The sequence below is a fragment of the Notothenia rossii genome (assembly GCF_949606895.1).
Source record: "Notothenia rossii genome assembly, chromosome: 6".
Taxonomy (NCBI): domain Eukaryota; kingdom Metazoa; phylum Chordata; class Actinopteri; order Perciformes; family Nototheniidae; genus Notothenia; species Notothenia rossii.
Window position 1 is genome coordinate 13,898,670 of NC_136909.1, and position 20,335 is coordinate 13,919,004.

A 20,335-nucleotide genomic window follows, 5' to 3' on the forward strand; every position below is an offset into this window, starting at 1 on the left:
TACAAACTGTAAAGCACTTACTCATCACTGTACCCTGTATGCCAGGGGCAAGTCTGCCATCACTTACTGTTCTGAGACTCAGTCATTGGTACATGTTCATTTATAAAGCCATGCCTTGTTTTCTGCACATGTTTAACCAATGTGCGGCAGGTCTCCCTTGAAAAAGAGATCGTTGATCTCAATGGGATTTTTACCTGGATAAATGAAGGCTACAAACAAGCAATAATTACTGCAGGGTAGCTTGTGTATTTACTCCAGGTGTAACTCAATTCTTATTTAAGTGTTGATTATATTTAACATCATTAGTCCAAATCTTTAAAGTAACTAAAGGTACATAATAAATATAGTGGACTAAAAGTACACAATTTACCTCTGAATTGTAGTGGAGTAGAAGAACAAAGTAGCATAAAATTAGAATACTAAAATAAAAGTATCTCCAAATTGTACTTAGATACAGTACTTGAAATGAATGGCTACTTAGTTACTTCCCAACTCTGATTAGATACATGTGTGGACTGTGGAGGAATAATGATATTAAACGAGGGGAGGGGAAAATAGCCTACAAGGTTCCGCCCTATCTTTTACTATAAAAGGTTCCTCGTGGCGACACACCCATCGCAGAAGTGAGAGGTGGGCTTTATATTTCCTCGCTTTGAGCTTGGAACAACAATGTATCGTATTTTCTTAAGAAGCTACGCATCATGTTAACCGTGAAGAGCCTCACCGTCAACTACAACCCCGCAAATAATGAGCAAAACACCTTTACCAGTGGCGACTGTGTTTCAGGTGAGGTCAAGCTGGAAGTGACCAAAGATTGCACTATAGATTCCCTATCAATTCAGTTCAAGGGGAAAGCAGAGGTGATGTGGAGCGAGCGTCACGGACAAACTACTGTCGTCTACCACTCCAAGGACAAGTACTTCAGCATCAAACACTTCTTCGTCGGAGAAAAAAAAGATAACGGTAAGTGCTAAAATAAATACAAAACCTGTTGAACAATAACAATTGTAGCTTACATGGATTGGCGCCATGGCAGAACATTCAAAATAAAAGCTCGCGGAACTAAACATTCCCACGCTGTTTCAGATAGCGAAAAAATGTTACTTATAATATAGGGATTAGAACACTTTATATTCTGCAATACAAAAAGCATGATGTTTCTTATGCAGAACAGATCTCAATTGATAAATCAATAATTCTCTTATAACATTTACACAAGACACATTTAAAAATAATAATAGGCATATTTGTGCAAAAGGCCCCTACAAACCTCTTCTGAACAACTATCGTGTACCTTCGTCTGGTTCTCTTGATGTTATCTAAGAGGAGTGGTTGAAGGGCAGGCAGATAACAGAAGGGTTCAATAGTCCTGATCTATAAAACAATATTGCAAAGGTGTATTATGCCTTTTTTTGATTACTGAGGTGTGACAAATTGATTTTACTTTAAATATTTTTGTAGAAGATTACATCTGTTTTAATAGCTTCTATGTGATGTGACCCAGTTACTACACATACATACGTTATATTCTTATAACACTGAACAAATTAGACACACCTTGGATTTAAGGGCTTTATATTTTTTAAAAGCTTCCATGTCATGAGACCCAGTGACTCCAAATCAATGCAATATTTTATTTCTGCATTGCTATATTACTTGATGTTTGTGCCCTTTATGTTTTATATGAATATTGTTATTACGTTTTGCAGATTTTTTTATTTGAAAGTCTCATTTCTTTTTTTTAATACATCTATATCATGTGACCCAGTGGGTCCAAATCCACACACAATATTATTAATACACACTACACAGGCATAATAAATCACACCTCGTTATTGGATTTTAGTCTATTTTGTATAACTATTTGTGGGAAACTCAGCAATATTCAATTAGAAAAGTTCAATTTCTTTAAATACCCTCATTCTGTATGACCGAGTGACTCCAAATCAATGCAGCACTGTTAGGCTACACTGTACGAGGACACACCAATTTGGGGGGGGATTTTAATCCACCTTCTGTATTATATACGTTTTTTTTTCAAATCAATACATGACAAGGAAGTTATTGATAACCTATGAGACTCTCTGTAACGGAGGTGATCTTTGGGGCCATAGATCTCGGCCTCCGTTACGAATTGTGTAGCTTTGTTGGTGGTGAAATGTATGTAGTGTGTGCATCTGTCTGTGTTTTTAGGTTGTCTGTCTCCGTTTGCTGGTTTTATGTTGAAAAGTGTTCCCCTTCCCCCATGTCTGTTGCTGTTGATTGTGTGCACCTGGTGCCCTGTGTTGTCTCCTCCACCCCCACCACCTGTGTCTAATGGCTGGTAGTGTGTGTGAGATCCTTGTGGTGGCTGGTGACAGAGTTCACGTGAGCAGCAGATTGAGGCTGTGTCATATGTTTATGAGTTAATAAATGCCCACACCGGGTTGTATTTTGGACGTTCTGCCTCTGCCTCCTTGCTTGGTCTGGGCTGCTCAATTGTCGGCTTCACACTCTCCAATAAACACATTTTTATTTTCACAACAGTATTGATATAATATAGAAGAAAACACCATATCCAATGAAAAGTTATGTGTTCTTGTCCAGTGGAGTACAGTAATACAAATCTGCATTGATTGGTCATGAGGTCACCTGCTATGAAAATTATTTAAAAGAAACAAGCCTTTTTAATAAAAGAAAACTGCTGAATGGTCACGGCAACATTCATATAATAGAAGAAGCCCACAAATCTATAATAAACAAAAAATAATTATTGTCCAATAATGTTTCAAGAAAAGGACGGGAATGTCAATACAGATAGATATAAAATAGTTTACATCTGTCTCCTGTTATTATTCTCAATATGATCATATTAACAAAATAAAATACATAAATGATTTTAACTGAGATTATTTGTAGATTATTAGTTATTCAATCAACAGGAAATTAATCAACAACTTTTTTTTGTTAATTTACTACTTTTAAACTAATTTATGTGCCAATAAAATCTGCATTCCAGCCTCTCAATTGTAAGGATTCGATGCTCTAATTTGTATAACTGAACTTTTGGGGAGTTTGGGTGTGACCCTGAGATTAGGATATACATGTTCCACTATTCTGAGTTTTTTTCATTAGACTACATGTTTAATAGCTCAAGTTACACGTTTTAATTGCTGTTAATGTGCTCATTTTTCCTCAGGACGGGACAATGAAACACTTCTGACAAACCACATTGGGAAAACATGTGAGTATTTCTGTCTCTATGCCATTGTTGAGGACAGAGCTATGTCATCAAAAGGCAGTTATTTTTTTTTAAGGGTTGTGAAAGAGTCATGTTCCTCTTAAAACCTATTTTTGCTTTTTTCAGACGTCAATGTTGTTGCCCCAGGATGCCATGTTTACCCATTCACCTTTCAGATGCCTTTCCAGTAAGTAATCTATCTTATAATGAGTTGCAAATACCCTTACTCTCTCCAGTGGAGGAATAAATGTATGATCCTCGCAAACATCTTCTAAAAAACATCTTTATTGATCAACCTCAGCCTTCAGCAGTTCATTTTGATAGATCCAGGAAATGTTATAATGTTTTTCTGGCTTTTTGCTTTTGTGCTTTAGGGACATGCCTTCCTCCTTCAAAGGCTCCTGTGGTAAAATCTTGTACTCGCTGAATGCCAAGCTGAGCAGATCAGTGAGGGCTCCAACTACAGATTCAATCAACATCAACTATGTTACGAATGCGGACCTGAACCGTGACCCTGGGCTGATGGTATGTGCTGAGTAACACCCTCAGGCTATTTGACCGAGTATGCATTTACCAAACCATCACAATATAATGTACCACTTAACAAATCAGTAGTTCACCTGTTGAATTGGCACAGCTTCTGTCGGCAGTGGATGTGGGCATTTGATACACCAGAATGAAAGCTAATAGGTTAAGTGTTTTCTGTCAGTCGTTTAAGTGATTTGCTGTCTGATCTTCTTTCAGGAACCACAGCATGAGTCTAAGGATAAGAAAATGAAGTTTTTCAACTCAGGAACAGTAGCCATGGATGTGAATCTTGAAAAGACAGGTTTCTTCCAAGGTGAGAGTCCTAAAACTTATATTAACTCTTGTTACACACATGCTAAGTGTTGTTTTGACACTTCTGATCTGTTTCTAGGAGAAGGACTAAAGGTTATGGCCTGCATTCAGAACAACTCATCTCGCGAGATCAAGCCCAAGTACTGTGTGTACAGCAAGCATAGCTTCTTTGCACGAGGAAAAAGAAGAGTTTCAACTAAAGACTTGTATAAAGAGGTGGGAGAGCCCGTCCCCCCGTCTTCTAACCAAAATCTCCTAAAGGTCCTCCCCATCCCCCTCGATGTGGAGCCGTCCATCCTCAACTGCAGCATCCTCAAAGCAGAGCACAGACTCAGGGTAAGCATCCACATGGGCAGAGATGTGTCTGCTTGTTCTCATGTGATTGACAAACATTCTCATATTTTTAAACTCATTTTAATAGCTATTTTTTCAATGTTTAATCTCTGACTAAGGTAGCAGCAAAATAAAAAATTGAGAGTGAATGGATATTATGTACTGTTTTTCTAGTCCTCTCGATGAGTGTCTCCTATGGCTGCACTATGCAGAACCAGAATGCTTTTGAATGAACCCCGTCTTTTGTGGTTAACGGTGCTTTCCAAAATATGATGTTATGCACACAGGATGTAATCTCGTGATCCAACAAAAATCCAACAATTTCTCAACAGGTCTACCTTGATGTCAAATATGCTTCGGACCCAGAGATCAAATTCCCCATAGTCTTCCTGCCGACCCCTAAGGTTCCTGGTGTGGAGGCGCCCCCACTCGCTGCTTCTGGTTTTGGATTTGAACCATTTGGAAACACCTACCCACCAGCCTGGGGAACGGTCCCTCCACGACCACCATCAGCACCCCTACTCTCAGACCCCCCTCCTGCCTATGGAACAAGTGGAACCTACCCTTCTTTGATGGATTCAGGCTATAAATACTAGGGATTGGACCGTGAAGAAACGTGGACATTTAAAGGAAAATGAAATGAGAAATGAAAACCAAAAAATGACAGGTTCTGCTGTAATTAAATTCTCTATGTAAATAGTATATAAAAAATTGTTAGGATGTACATCAAATTTGAAGTGCTATGATATTTATTGATAATTCAAAAATAAATAATATATACCTTCATGTTGTGCTACAGGTTATTCGTCTTTTCAAATATTTGCATTGCATTCAAGTCATTATGACAGAAACTGCCGATATCCTCTGTAATCCAGGCACCCATCAAGGACACGCCTGTTTTCTATCCTGGCTCCCCATTGGACAGCATCACATAAAAGTGAAATAAAAAAACACAGAACTATTTTAAGAAAATGGAATTTGTTTGACGTGACTGGACAATATGTCGTGGCACATTGAGAAAGTGTATCATGTGAGCATCATAAATGCAGATGGTAATTAAGAGAGTATGCTCCCAGCGCTGCATGCTCCATGTCACTGGGTGCGCATGTGTGTCTTTCAGCTGAGTTAAACAGGTTGAACAGGATTTGCATGCTTTAGATAACCTGCAAGTATTACAAAGCAACTGGCCAGGGTTAACAAGCCTTGGATTTCCTCTTGGTTTTACAGGAGATTTGGATTTTCTACTGTTTGTTCTTTGTACAAAAAATGAACAACAACTTTGCAATAGAATATGATGCCATCAACAGCAGAAACACCTTTACAAATGGAGATACCATCAATGGGAGAATCATCGTGGAGGTTTCTAAGGAAACCACAGTCCAGTCTCTAATTTTTAGAGCAAAAGGAAAAGCTCGGGTCCGCTGGAGTGAATATTACGGGCAACATCAACATCATGTGTACTGGGCTGATGAGAAATATTATGATGTCAAACATCATATCTTGAGAGAGTCAAGACAAGATGGTAACGTGTTAAATTAATACTATTATTGATATGTTGTACATTGTAGCTGATGCAAAGACTTTGAGATAAATAACAATTTTTAATGAAGTTCAAGGACTCATAAGAATTCTCTTCCAGGCACTGAAGTTATCGGTAAAGGGAGACATGTGTTCCCTTTTTCCTTCAAGATTCCTGACAAGTGAGTCATCTTTATTTCAATTTTTTTTAAATGTATGTTTTATATCGTCATCTTCTTTAAAGGTCATTACATTTTTCTTTTATTTTACTTGACAGCAAAATCCCATCATCTTTCAAATCTGGCATTGGTAACATTCATCATAAACTGAAGGCAGAGCTCAAGCAATCAATGAAGCTGACCAAAAAGGCTAAAACCCACTTCACATTTGTGTCAAAAGCAGACATGGATATTCCTGGACTTCTGGTAAGAAATCATTAGTCTATAAACCTGCACATTTATTTACAAATGTCTGAGCCAAATTGATCTAACCGAGGTTTGGGTTTGATTTTTTAGGAACCTCAGTATGGTAGCAAGGACAAATCTGTCAAGGTATTTGGCTCTGGAATTATTTCAATGGATGTTCAGACCAAGCGAATGGGATACAAACAAGGTAACAATCTAGTCTGGTAGAAATTCACTGCCTTTCCTTAACTACATCATGTTTTGAATAGTAGGTATTTGTTAACTGACTATTGATACAAACTGTTATTTCGTTCAACTTTGAAATGAATTTATGCTGCAACCGTTTCATAAGGGCATAAAGGAAGTGCACTGTGCACAAACGTTGTCAAGTGTGTAAGGGACACAACAGGTTTTACAAGCTTTTGCCTCTGTGCAAGTAAAGGTTAAACCAGAATTCAACATTAGGCGCGTTCAAACCAAGTACTTTTCCCACAAAGGTTCCTGAGAACTCTTTAGTTCTCATGAACTAAATACAGATCGCGTTCACACCGGAAATTAGTTCCTGGGGGTGGATTAGGCAAATTAAGCCGCTGACGTCACTTCTTCTTCTTCTGCTTTGGATTTACTGGCAGGCCGCAAACAACTTCACGGCGTATACTGCCGCCCAAAATCCCCGGCCGGAAGTCCCCGGAGTTAGGGACTGGCTTCAGTAGAAGCTGCTGGGACTCCCAGCAGCTTCTACTGAAGCTTTCCGAGTAAACGGCCAGAACGCTGACACCTCCTCATCTCCACCGCTCCCATGTTTTATTTTGAGTTGTCATAAATTAGTCTCTCTGCGTTTCTGCGCTGGGCTAATGCTAATGCTGCAATGCGAGGATAATAAAATGGCGGCTTCACAACATTTTTTGGGAGTTTGACGGGGCGTGGGTTGCATTCCGCCTAGCCAATCAGACACAGGAACCTTTTTCTCTCACGAAAGTCCCTGCTCTCTAGCAGGGACGGAAAAGGGGGTAAAAAAGGTTCTCTAGAACTAATTTAGTTCCTGGGACTTTTTGGTGTGAACGCAACTAAATTGTAGTTCTCAGGAACCTTTGTGGGAAAAGTACTTGGTGTGAACGCGCCTATTATAGCCTTTCCAGCCAAGTGAAGCTGGACCTTTAGGGACTCTCTATCAGATTATGGGAAGGGATTGTGGCTCTTTTGATTTTCCACAAGTCTTATTTTCAGTTTGGGGAATGTCTTGGAAAATGTACCCCTTTGCACAAGAATCACTATTAAAAGCTACATATTTATTTTCTAAATGACCTCAAAGCTAGTTTGGCTTTTCTTCAAGTTTTTGTTACTGGTTCATATGTCCACAAAAACCTAATATTTGCAATACATATTTCCTGGGCAATTTATCACATTAGCAGGAATGTTTGTGCTATTTTGATATTTATTTGCTTTTATAATATGCAGGTTACCTTGGAATGGGTCTATGTGTGATCATATAGCAATAGTTTCAAAATGAAAGCTCCTTATTGATTGAGTTCAACCATTTTTTATTTGTCCTGTTCTTTAAGAGACTTAGCAGCAGCTAGAAATCTTGTTTTTATTCCAGTTGCTCTTCACTTTGTTAATGTGATGCAGAAAGATATTCCACAACATCTACATTATAGCATCGCTGCAAAGCCTGGTGTAAGTTGCTCTTACATTATTAAACCTTTCTCTGACTACTAATTGGTTTTATAATTAAAATAGCTTTCATTTCTCGTTTTTACAGGTAGAGATCTCAAAGTCTCAGTTGAAATCGTCAACAACTCAAGTCGTTCAGTGAAGGCTAAAGTCATCCTGTATGAGAAGAAGAGCTTCTTCGCCCAGGGTCGCAGGAGAGTTTCCACAAAGGAGATCCTTAAGGAGAAGATGGAGGCTGTCGCATCCTCTAACAAAGAGACTGTGGTCAAGGTGATGAACATCCCCAGAGAGTTACCTAGCTCCATCTTAAACTGCAGCATCATCAAACTGGAGTACAGGCTGAAGGTAAACTAAACTTACTTTGTGGGTTGTAATCTCCTCTTTCTGAGCCCTTCTCTTGTTCATATGATGCTTTGTAACAATAGCTACTCAGCATGAAGGGCTTTTCCATGTGTCTGCTTTCGTTGTTGTTGTTCTTTTTACTTTTGGTAAGCGCATGAGTTTTCATTTTCTCCACCCTCTGTGACATACAAATTAAATAGTTCCAGTGATTTACAACAGGAAAAAACTTAAAATGTCTGCTTTCCCATACTGTGTAATATACAAATGGACAAGTGGACCCTTTTCTTCACTGGCTGTAAACTAGTAGGACTGGGAATTGTAGTTTTAAAAGACGTTTTCGTATTTCCCACAATTAAAAGTTGCCAGAATTAAACTGTGTACAGCCCTGGAGGTTTAGGGGATACGAAAACACAGTGGTGTTATCAAATTTCAAACATATGATTCATAAATCGCTTGTGTCCATAATGGGCAGCATTAATATACCCACATGACAGCTAAGGTCAGAAGAGCTTTATTTAACAGCTGGTCTTATGTCTGTGACCCCTCCTGTTGTTAATTGATAAGCCTGAAACATGCACTTGTCAAGGTTCAGAGGCAAGTTTTACAAATATGGCACTAGCCATCGATTATCTTAAGATAAGATAAGATATACCTTATTGATCCCAAGTTGGGAAATGTTTTTGTTACAGCAGCATATAAAACATGCAATTTATTGTTACTCTGTAATTTTACTCCACTACAATTGAGAGGTTAACCTGGTACTTTTACGCCACTACATTTATTTTAGTTACTTTGCAGATTCTGATTAATGATGTGAAATATAAACAACACTTAAATCAGACTTTAGTTACACCTGAGTAAAATTCAGGGAAGGTGATTGTCAAGTGCCAAAATAAACTATGCAATATATTAGAGGTTAAGTACTTTGTCAGACTTAATATTTATCTGTTGATAGCCCCAACGTTTTTTTCTTATTCAAAAGAAGACCTTAAAGGTGGGCTAGGTAATTTTGGAGAAACCAGCTCGAGTGCGTTAGAATTTGAAAATACACAGCCGGACAACATGTGCCACTTCCTTACAGAGCCCCTCCTCCAACACACACGAACGCGCACATGACCAAAGAGGGTACGAGATAAGTTTGTGCACAGATGGAAGGCTGACAGGCAGGTAGGCCATCCAGTTATTTTAGCCGGGCCGGCTCAGATGATTGGTCGTGCTTTTTACAGTACTACGGCTTCCACAGATGACATTTTTTTTTTGATTTTTTGCCAAAGCACTTAAGATATTAATTGCCATCTGGATGTTAAGAGCATTCCATGGAATGTAACAAAAAGTGTATCTCGAGCCGGTTTCTCAAACTTACACCTTTAACTTAAAGTATTCTTTAATGTTTAAATAAAGCCTTATTAGTTTGTCTGTTTTGCACATCCTCCTATTAATATCTTTGGACGTCCTGCACTAAACTGTTTTATTGTAGAGATCACTTACAATATCTTCTTGATATTTTCTATTCTATATTTCTATCATTGACCTTCTACTTTCCCCCTATTTTGTATGTAGGCTACTCTTAATATTTAAAAATGTTCATCAAATATAACTTATTCAACAACAAAAATTAAATAACGTGCTTCAACCACTAGGTGGTTCGGGTTAAAAAACTGTGAAGTTTACAGTGTTAACACAATAAATTATACTTTCCAGTATAATTTCCAGTTTAGTTTATGACGGATTTATTTTGTTATCCACACATATATTTTTTTGATATTTGTAACACCAAACATGACCCAGTGGTCTAGTAAATAAAACATAATAATATCAAACATAATATTAATATTAACTTTATTGCTAAATTAAAACAGAACGGTAAAGAAAAATACAGTTTCAGTCTCTCGATTTGAAGCTTAAGCATTGTACCATGAACCTGTATAACAGTCAACTGCATGAGGAGTTGGAAAGGTAGTTTCTGAAGATGTTACAAATAACACACAGCATACAATGCCATAATAACTTTTTATTATTAGTGTAGGACACTTATGTATGTATAACATCTGAAGATGTGTAGGTTTATTCATGTTTTCACATACTTGTACAGGATATTGCTATAATATTTCACATATTGTAGTTCTACACATTAATATCTGATTTGTAAAACATCATAGACAGAAAGGTATATCCGTCATTTAATGGTAAGCTATTGAAATTCTGAATCCATAATTGTGTCTCCCATCACCCAAAACCCCTGACTATTCTCTCAACTCAGTACATTCTTTAATGCAAAGAAAATCAGTAATATCTTTAAAAACTACAAGTCCTTTTCTATCAGCCGTGCACCGTTATGGTGTAAAGCCTATCTACCAATTGGATCAAATATAAAAGTCAGCCGAATTACTATTGATACTGCGAGGAGACGTATGAGTGTGAAGAGAAGTTGAAGATGTTGTTTAATTGCTGATATATTTATGATCCACGTCACATATTCAGTTTCGGCGGCAGTTCTTCCAGTTTGTCCAAAGGTCTTCTAATCAAGGCTCTATAAATAAAGAACTAAGGCAGATGTGTAAAACAATATGTAATTTTATGTTTTCGGATTTCACATCGCATAAACAGCATATCCCAACGTGCATTGCGGTTAAAACATCCAATCGCCGAGCTTCAAGGATAGCTGAGGATTATGGGTAGTTCGATGTTTATCAAAACCTCCTAAATAAAGGTGTCTCTCAGAATCGAAAGGGAAAAACCTATGGGAAAAACACAAAAGCAGTGTACACAATTGAAACCAATTAATGTTGTGTAATTAACAAGGTTGAACTGATGTTTTTTAGTGGATGAGTACTGCAGATATAGCTTTAAAATAATTCGACAGTGAGGGGAATATGGTTTTATTATGAAAACTTAGAGACCGGAAATACTGTTTTCACCCTGTGAGGGTTGACGCTAACTGTACATGGACGCTGCCTTACACGTTCTCCTGGCGAGACCTCAAAGCATCTTCAAATTATAGATCTTACACATCAAATGGACGTGGATTCTAAAAGTACAATATACACTTCTCGCTAGAAATCTAATCAAAAAGAATTTTAATGGCCAAACTATTCTACAATTTCCAGAGAGGGTTATTTGTGAATATACGACCCTCCGGAGCGTTTGCATTCAACAGGAGCACTAGAGGTCGAAAACTTTCAAACGTGATTTATAGGTCGTAATAAGGGCTTGAACACGACCTACTTGGTCGTATGAGTTGGAGGACTTGTTGCATTGTTCATGGTGTTTGTCAAGAGACTTGGTTATGGGCACATGATGTAAAGAAACAGAAGTAGAAACAAAATATGATTACTATATAATATCAACATTTGTTTTCACAGGTCCATCTAGATGTCAAATATGCTTCAGACCCAGAGATCCGACTCCCAATAGTGATCCTACCTGCCTCTGAGGATAATCCTAACCAACACCAACATTCTGATGCTGGCTTTGGGTTTGATGGATTTGGGAACCTAGAACAAGCCCCCTGGAGCCCGGCACCACACCGACCAGCAGCAGCCGCCAGCGCTATGGATCCTCCACCTCCCTATGCAGCACATGCAATGTACCCCGCCAACCAATACTGGACTGGAAAGTAAATACGGCATCAATTTGGCATTGCTCTTCTATAATATTGTCATGATCGACTGTTAAATACAGTATCAACATTACATACAGGAGAATGAATGATATTTTCTTTGTTTACCACAAATAGGCTACTACCTTTATTATTGGCTCAAGCATCATACATTTGTTTGGAGATGATGTGGTATCAAGGCTTCTTGACATCAAACTGCTTATTCCAGTGGCAATACGATTATTTGTCAGTTTCCATTCATGTTGATGCCACATTTTGTTATTGTGATTTGTTTGTGAATTGATCATAATTTGAGTGTTATGTAAATACTGAACATACAGTACAACAACTTTGTACAGTCTTCAATGAGACGGGAAATTCAACATGATTCATAAAATGTTATCTCACAAATGTATTTGTTTATTTGTATTTGTGCATTTAAATGGTCTACAAAGTTCACGCGTGAGGGATTTTCTCTCACACACACGACCCCCCCCCCCTGCCTGAAACGCCTCCACTCCTTTATTTACTTCTGTAACGTGACATCACTATATAACACTTGCCCTTCTATTGGCTAGTGCTCCAACACATTGTAAGCAATAGACTAAGGGGCGGGACATCTCTGAGCGGTTGACTAATCACAACAGAGCCGGACAGCTAACCAATCCGAGCAGACTGGGCTCGGGTTTCAGACAGAGGGTGAAAAGAGGTGCTGCAGCACAGGCACTATGAGAAAAATAAAGCACCTTTTGGACATTAAAGACTGAAAACATATCACAGTAGAGTCTCAAAATACAAATATGAACCTCAAAATAAGCATAATATGTCCTCTTTAATTTCATCTTTATTAATTTGGCCAACTTTAGGCTCCAAGTCTGGTGGCTAGAGTTACCTGTGTGAAAGTGACACCTGCAGCTCTTGATCACGTGATCTGACACGGATACAGCTTCAGGAGATCCACTGCTACAGTGCGTACACCAGGTGATCCTTATTCATCAACAACAGGCCTCACTTCAATTCAGACCTGCTTCCAGTGCATTCACAGGAGTCATTTTGTACAAAAAGGAGGATCGTTGTCGTACTTTAACACCATTACTTTTGGGATGATTATTTGATGCAGCCCTATCATGACTGTTAAGCATCTCTCGGTGGATTACAAAAAAGTGAATGAACGAGGCACCTTCTCTCCCGGGGACATCCTCTCTGGCAGGGTGACGGTTGAGACCAGCAAGGAAACCAAAGTGCAGAGCTTATTGGTCGAAGCCAAAGGAAAAGCTAAGGTGACATGGCAGGACCGAGAAGGACAAGCCACAGGGACACACAGCGACAAGAAGAAATACTTTTATTTTGAACATATTATTCTTCAGGATAAAAACAAAGGAGATGGTTAGTATGTTCTCTCTATTGGGCAAAATGGAGGAAATACCTTTTGAATTGATGTATACTGTCTGTTAGAGTCTGTTAAACAAAGCATTTGCATCTTAAAAATCTTCTTTTTTCTTAAGGTTCAGAAATCATCCGCCATGGGAGAAATGTCTATCCATTCACCTTTGTGATTCCAAATATGTGGGTGTGCTAATTTAAGCCAACACTTTGCATGGAATATTTATATCCAAACTAAAAACGTTGTACCAGCTGGTTAAATAAATGTTCTCCTATAATATGTATTTGGATGTTTTCCCCTACAGAGATATGCCTTCATCTTACAAGGGGAAATGGGGCACCATTACATACAGTTTGCGAGCAAAGCTTACTCAGTCCATCTGGCTTGTCTACAAAACTAAGACTGAGGTCCCTTTTCTGACCAAGTCTGAGTTTCCCTTTGCCTCCAAATCAGATATGATAATTATCGGACTAAAGGTTTGGAATTGCTTTTTATTTGACTTCAGGTTTTATGTCAGTTTCTATTAAGTTTACGATTAATTTCCTGACAGAGTATGTGCTTCCTTTGTAGGAACAACAATATGCAACCAGGATATCATTTTATGGCTCCTCAAAGGTTACTGTGAATGTAACTTCAGAAAAAATGGGAGTAAAGCAAGGTAAATAGACTTTATAAAGAATACATTTGTTGAATGGCCTTTACTAAAATATTAATGATGTATTTTTGCTCCCAAATTCAGGTGATGCAATTGGAATCTCTGTGGAGGTACTCAATGACTCTGCACGTGCGGTAACACCCAAATTCTACCTGAGTGAAAAGCAAACCTTTGTGGCTCAGACAAAGAGAATAGTGCACACAAATGAGGTCCTCTTTACGCAAGGAGACGCTGTTCCAGCGGAAAGCACTTTGACTATAACCAAAGTTTTGAGTATCCCTCCACAGCTCCACCCTACCTTCTTCAACTGCTGCCTGATGAAACTCGAGTACAGACTCAAGGTATTACAATTGTGTCATCTGTAAAATAAAAAACACTCTACTTGGATTTACAGTGGTTCTAAATACACATCTGCTAAGAAAAGGCATCATGTCAATAGCACCACACAGTGGCTGAATGAGGGGGAGAAACGGGGAACGAAAGAGGGAGGATTATATGGCTTGTCACACACTGATGATGGGTACATGCTGTATAGGACACAGTGTCATCTTTCCTGTTCTGTCCTTCTATCCGCTTTAAATGTTTAGGTATTTAGAATACACTTTAATGTTGTGACCGAGATCTAGAGCAAGAAATGCCCAATGCGCAATGAAAAGAAGGGAAGAAGATACAGGACAGAGACAAATTAAAGTAATTAAAAGTAATTTTCTGGTTGCAGGTCACTCTTGACATCCCTCTGGCAAGAGACTCAGAGATCAAACTTCCTCTGGTCATTCTGTTGGGCTCCCCAAAACCACATCAACAAAAACCAAAGAGATCCATCTGCTTCAGGAAGCTTCCTGGTTAAACATGTGCATACGATCAAGAGCCAGTCGTCAGTATGCTGTATGACAAGGAGAAACAGGACTTAACACAGCAACACACAACAACTGTTTAAAATAGCTGCTTTTACATGAGTTTAAGTTATACCTCAAGTGCCTGAGGATTCCCTGTATGTTCTCTTGTCCACTAGATGGAGATGTGTGTCACTAACCCAGCAGTATAGTGTTTGATTTGTTGGAGTATACTTAAATCGTTACCACTTTACAATAAGACTACCCTTATAAAGGGTTTACAAATTGTTTGTAATTCATTTATTAATTAGGTTGTGAACACTTTATACATCATTAATAAGCTTTTATAAGACATGAGCTAAACAGGGCAACTGTGACCGGTTGCTTGCCAAATAGTGAGCCCACATTTATCTGTACTGCTAAGCTGTATCAGAAATGGTAGTAACTCATTAATAAATGGGAATATGTTTTACACTTTACAATAAGGCTCCCTTTTGGCAGTTATAAATGTTAGTAACTCGTAAATAAATGGCCATAAAGAGATGCCAAGAAACATCAAGATGGATGGGGGGAGAATCAACTCAGTGAACAACAGATAACAAGGCTGATGGCTGATGAAGACGAAGTAAGCTAGGTAGCCAAGGCTTAGTCATCTTGCCAAATAGTGAGCCTGTGTTGATGTATGAAAACTATGTTAGAACTGGTTTATAAATGGTTCTTAATGATTAATAAAGTGTTTACAACCTAATTCATAACCTAATTATAAACCCTTTATGAATCCTTAATAAGGGTAGTCTTATTGTAAAGTTGTACCCTTAAATCAAATAATCCTTTACTTAAGATAAAGTTCCAATATTACAATGTCGATACATTCAAGTCTCTCCAGTGTAACCTTAAAACATGCTTTTAAATTAAGTCAAATATTTTTTTCTGAAGTATGTAGTAACAGCTACTGCCAAATTAGAATGTATAAAGATGCATAAAATGAAAATCTAGTAAACATAATGAATTAGTAGAAAAATCACCTGAGTAAATGTACTCAGTCACTTGTGTGTGAGGCAGTAATTCATTTGACTGATATGAAGGATTAACACATAAGAAGCCAATTGTTTTATTCTCACTATGACTGTTGGGAACATTCATCCCAGCACCGGGACAAACAATGACTCAGTAAGATCTCAGAATTACTTGGTAGGGGTTTCTCACGCTCATCCATTCTAGCAACAGAGGAAAGTATCGAACAAAGGAACATTCATGATTCTAACAGTACATGTGTTACCAAACCAGCCTTTAAGTGAAACCAGGCCCATGTTCTCTTCAGAGCCTCAGACATCTCTCCCTGCCCAGGAGGGAAACATGTTGAGAGCTGAGTATTTTATGGTTGGGATCCATCCTGGAAACATTACATCTGGCTATTGTGGCACCGCACTGCGCACACACCACACGCACACAAACCTACCCAGGGAGAGCACATTACGTCTTTACAATTTCACATTAAACCCACAAAACAGAGAAGAAAATTGAAACGGTTCTACCCCCAAAATCAATAATCAAAAAATCATACGAGTGACCAACAAACAGGCTTCAGATCTCATGGTTCTGGTATACATGTCCTCTGCTGTGACGGAATTGAAAGATGATGCTGCACTAACTTGTCATCTTGTGTTACTTGAGCCTGTTAAATTGTATTGTAATATTTGAGTGGAAACACATTAAATGTCATTCAAATACTATGTCAAACAGTTTTTAATGTATCACTTATTGTAAGTAGCTGTAATAACTTTGATCGTATAATGACTATGTGGGTAGAGGAGAGCTGACAGCCATTGACAGCAAATGTTGGAACAATGCGGTCTAAATGCTGTATTTTGAATATAAATTGTCCGCGAGGCTTTACAGAGTGCCAACGCAGTGCAGATTTAGCTAATCCTGCCTCCTACACCTGCGTAGAGAACTCTGCAAGGCAGCAGGATGGTTCATGTTCTTCATTAAAAAAATATAAACTTTTAAGGTGGCGGGGAATAATGCAGTGTGAATCCCACACCTGCATTAAGACATCTCCAGAGCAGCATCTTCGTGTCATTTTCTTCTTTTTTTTGGAGGCAGTTGTGTTGTTGGCTGTGCTGTAGCAGAGCCTGCCTGGTAACTAGTCTGGCTCCGTGTACAGTGTGCAGGCCGTCAGCCAGCCAGCTCCCTCCCTTTCACATGTACACACACATAGACACAGGCACGCACACACACGTGCACACGCGCGCGCACACACACACACACACACACACACACACACACACACACACACACACACACACACACACACACGCACACACACACACACACCATAGCCTTGCCTGGTTTTGGAGAAGGGGTATGGAGGTGTGGCCTCTGGCACCTCCCACCTCCATAGCCAGAGCGAGTACCATGACAACCGTGCGGGCCTGCTGGCGACTCCCTGTCTTCATCTGCCACGGTTGCCATGGTAACTCCCCAAAGGGGCTCCCGCAGATCAGCGGGACGGCCGTCCAGTTGACTAACCCTCTCCCAGCTGGGGAACGGCTGAGAAAGCGAGCAAGAGAGAGGAGTGGAAGGAAAGGGAGGGTGTGTGCGTAGTGTGTATGTGTGTGTGTGTGTGTGTGTGTGTGTGTGTGTGTGTGTGTGTGTGTGTGTAGGATGGCACAGCAGAGCCTGAGGAGGGAGAGATAGACCGTGTGCTACAGTGGGAGAGATAGGAACCTCAGAAAGAGACACAGGAGACAGCTAGTCTGACCTGCAGAAGCAGCCTATCTCTGCCTACATGCAGCCTTCAGCAACTCGCATGATAACAGCGAACAGAAAAGCTTTTATGGAAAACACATTTATTAGAACACAGAATATTATGTTTAAATTAAATTGTTTGTGTCACTTGGGATAGCAGCTTTAACTAACTGTATAATGCTAATTTACATGATTATTTCTAATTAATGTATTTAGTCATACTACAACCAGTCTTTCTCTCTTTTTCTAACCATGTCAGTGACAAGAACCACATTTTGAGTGTGGACCCAGTGGAATAGGGCCACAGATGGCTCTGTGTAAGTAGTTTGGTTGGAGAAAGAAATGGCATTAGGTTCGTTGGCTGGAGAGTACTAAGGGGCTTTTTCTACTCTCTAATTGCTCCAAGCTGTGTCCCCTTGAAGGGCCAGAGACACAGATTTTCATGTGAGTGAAGGATCAGGCGCTATCAAAGCGAAGGGCATTTCAAACCAGTGTAACTGAATTTAAAGGTTATGTTTTTTTTATTATATTAAAATGATATCCCTCTTTAAAATGATCTATGGTGATGTTGGACATGCTTCAATACCACATAAAGAAACAGGTGATTCAGTTAAGTACATCATAATGAAGTTTTTATTTTGGAAAAGGAGAGAGATAAACTTCCCATAAACATTTTCTGATCTAATGTAAGTGCAGAAAAGTTTGAATTCTTATTTTTCATATAAAACTTCTCATTATTTTAAACGTATAAAAAAGCGACACAAGGCAATTTTGTCAATGTTACAGAAGGCAAGTTGCCGAAACATTCTATACTAAATCAAATAATCTAGTTTCTTTGTTTATTTTCTTTATTATACGTGCAATAATACTTCTATCCTAAAACTAGCTCTACATAAAGTGTGACTATATTGTGCACTTGTAGTGGTAACCTTTGGAATAAGAAATGGTTTTACTGTTTAAAAAAATCCATTGACACAAGTTGCTTGATTAGACAAAGGATATAAAAACAAAGAGCAGGTCAATGTTATTTATGAAACTCAGAGAAGCACCCTCCCCTGCATAGGTGGACATTGCATATCTTGCATCCAAACACACTTTCATGTCGCAGTCCTTTGTTGGTGCAGTTCCTGCAGCGACGAGAGCGCTCTGACATGCGCTCCAGGCGGTGTCCGTACTCTATTGGTGAGTCTGCATGTCTCTTGCGTGCTGCCCTCTCCATGCCCCTTGCCCCTTGGTAGTCCCCAATCAGCTGCTGCGCCAAACGCACCCGGAAGTGGCGCTGGGTGAACTGTTTGCCGCTGAAGCCCGCCGGTGGAGCGCCCCCTCTGCTCTCCCTCAGGATGATGTAGGCGTTGACGATGCACAGATTGACGTAGAACCACAGGAAGTAGCGCCACCACTTCTTACATGGCCTGCCAACCTGGTAGCATTCCCTCAGCTGGTCACACAGCTCCACACCCTTCATGTTCTCCTGGTACAACAGCAAGGGCAGAGGCCGAGGCACACCAAAGGACAAACCTGAGCAGTTCATGCTGTCCCCCTCACTCTCCCCGTCCGTCTCACCCTGCTGCCAGCCTGGACTGATACCAACAATCCCCGGGGCAGAGTTGGTAGAAAGGCAGCTAACCACCTTGACATCTCGTGTCACTGTAGCCACCAGGTTGCCACGCTGGCACTGGTAGAACTCACCCTGAGTCAGCTTTCCGACATTACCGGCGCGCAGGACCTCTGGGTAACCTTTGCGTTCCGGCTGGGTGGGCCCGCAGGCGTACAGTCCGTCCCTCAGCAGCCGCTGGAGGAGGGGCACTGTGGTGAAGAAGCTGTCCATGAAGAGATGGTGGTACTGACCCTCCAGGCCGCGCACCAGGGAGGTCACCACCCTGGAGCCCAGGGAGGCCGCTTCCTCATCTTCACTGGGCTTACCTACGTATATCTTGGCCCGGTGGCAGTAGCCAGTACGCGAGTCACACAGCATCCACACTGTCAGCCCTTTCCTTAGGGGCTTGGGGGGCATGTACTGGGTGGGGGAGAAACGTCCCTTCATGACAATGGCACACTTGTCTATAGTCAAACAGCGGTTTGGCGTGTATGCGTCCCACATGGTGTTCTCCACCACATCAAGGAGAGGCCTGATTTTGAAGAGGGCATCGTACCCTCGCTCTCCACGCACAGGCTCAGACTCACGGTCACACAGCTGGAGATACTGTGTGAGCTTTTCAAAGCGCCTGGCTGTCATTGTTTTTTTAAAACCTGCATTTCCAATGAAAATGTCACTGGCCCAGTACATGCCAGTATCTGGAAGCTGATTGATACCCATAAGAATGTTCAGACCCACAAAAGCTTTTATCTCCCTGGCATCAGTGGGGTGCCAGTGGGGGTCTGATTTTCCACTCCTCCTTTGCCGATAGAGGGCGTATTTGTTTGTTTGTTCTACCATGTGTTCAAAAAGAGAATCTGGGAAGAGTATCCGGAAATAGTCACGGGTGTCAGCATCGTCCCCCAGCGAGTGCTGAGGGCCGCTGACAGCAGAGAATTGTTCGATTGAAATTACCTGATCAGGTTCGCCCCAGAAGTCGGGAGAAGTGCAGTCGTCGTCCGAGTCATCTTCAAAGCTGAAAAAACTCCTGCGCTCCTCCTCCTCCAAATCGGAGAAATCAATATCCGAATCGTTTGAGGTGGTATCAGAGCAGTTAGTGGAGGTAGAATAATAACAGTCCTCTGCGTACTCCTCCTCGTCGTGCGTGATACCATTACTACTACCAGTGACCAAAATTATGTTGCAG

General features: G+C 40.1%; 3 protein-coding genes across 3 annotated transcripts; all 3 read left to right on the top strand.

The window, feature by feature from the left end:
* The first annotated feature begins 603 nt into the window (after positions 1-603).
* On the top strand, positions 604-5,179 carry LOC307045037 (arrestin domain-containing protein 3-like). The gene is made up of 7 exons (XM_079690506.1): positions 604-963; positions 3,179-3,223; positions 3,347-3,407; positions 3,595-3,745; positions 3,965-4,061; positions 4,140-4,396; positions 4,726-5,179. The coding sequence occupies exons 1-7, from the start codon at positions 702-704 to the stop codon at positions 4,987-4,989; spliced, it is 1,137 nt and encodes a 378-aa protein (XP_079546632.1). The 5' UTR covers positions 604-701; the 3' UTR covers positions 4,990-5,179.
* A 406-nt stretch (positions 5,180-5,585) lies between these two features.
* On the top strand, positions 5,586-12,295 carry LOC307045038 (arrestin domain-containing protein 3-like). Its single transcript, XM_079690507.1, has 6 exons — positions 5,586-5,915; positions 6,033-6,093; positions 6,189-6,336; positions 6,427-6,523; positions 8,078-8,334; positions 11,694-12,295. The coding sequence occupies exons 1-6, from the start codon at positions 5,660-5,662 to the stop codon at positions 11,949-11,951; spliced, it is 1,077 nt and encodes a 358-aa protein (XP_079546633.1). The 5' UTR covers positions 5,586-5,659; the 3' UTR covers positions 11,952-12,295.
* A 372-nt stretch (positions 12,296-12,667) lies between these two features.
* LOC307045039 (arrestin domain-containing protein 3-like) lies at positions 12,668-16,441 on the top strand. Its single transcript, XM_079690508.1, has 6 exons — positions 12,668-13,315; positions 13,435-13,495; positions 13,618-13,789; positions 13,884-13,971; positions 14,053-14,309; positions 14,687-16,441. The coding sequence occupies exons 1-6, from the start codon at positions 13,057-13,059 to the stop codon at positions 14,813-14,815; spliced, it is 966 nt and encodes a 321-aa protein (XP_079546634.1). The 5' UTR covers positions 12,668-13,056; the 3' UTR covers positions 14,816-16,441.
* Positions 16,442-20,335: the final 3,894 nt, after the last annotated feature.

Coding starts and splice junctions, on each gene's coding strand:
- LOC307045037 (XM_079690506.1), top strand. CDS start 702: ATGTTAACCGTGAAGAGCCTCACCGTCAACTACAACCCCGCAAATAAT. Junction 3,224..3,346: donor AAACCACATTGGGAAAACAT/GTGAGTATTTCT, acceptor TGCTTTTTTCAG/ACGTCAATGTTGTTGCCCCA. Junction 4,397..4,725: donor AAGCAGAGCACAGACTCAGG/GTAAGCATCCAC, acceptor ATTTCTCAACAG/GTCTACCTTGATGTCAAATA.
- LOC307045039 (XM_079690508.1), top strand. CDS start 13,057: ATGACTGTTAAGCATCTCTCGGTGGATTACAAAAAAGTGAATGAACGA. Junction 13,972..14,052: donor AAAAATGGGAGTAAAGCAAG/GTAAATAGACTT, acceptor TCCCAAATTCAG/GTGATGCAATTGGAATCTCT. Junction 14,310..14,686: donor AACTCGAGTACAGACTCAAG/GTATTACAATTG, acceptor TTCTGGTTGCAG/GTCACTCTTGACATCCCTCT.
- LOC307045038 (XM_079690507.1), top strand. CDS start 5,660: ATGAACAACAACTTTGCAATAGAATATGATGCCATCAACAGCAGAAAC. Junction 6,094..6,188: donor TCCTTCAAGATTCCTGACAA/GTGAGTCATCTT, acceptor TTTACTTGACAG/CAAAATCCCATCATCTTTCA. Junction 6,337..6,426: donor TGGATATTCCTGGACTTCTG/GTAAGAAATCAT, acceptor TTGATTTTTTAG/GAACCTCAGTATGGTAGCAA.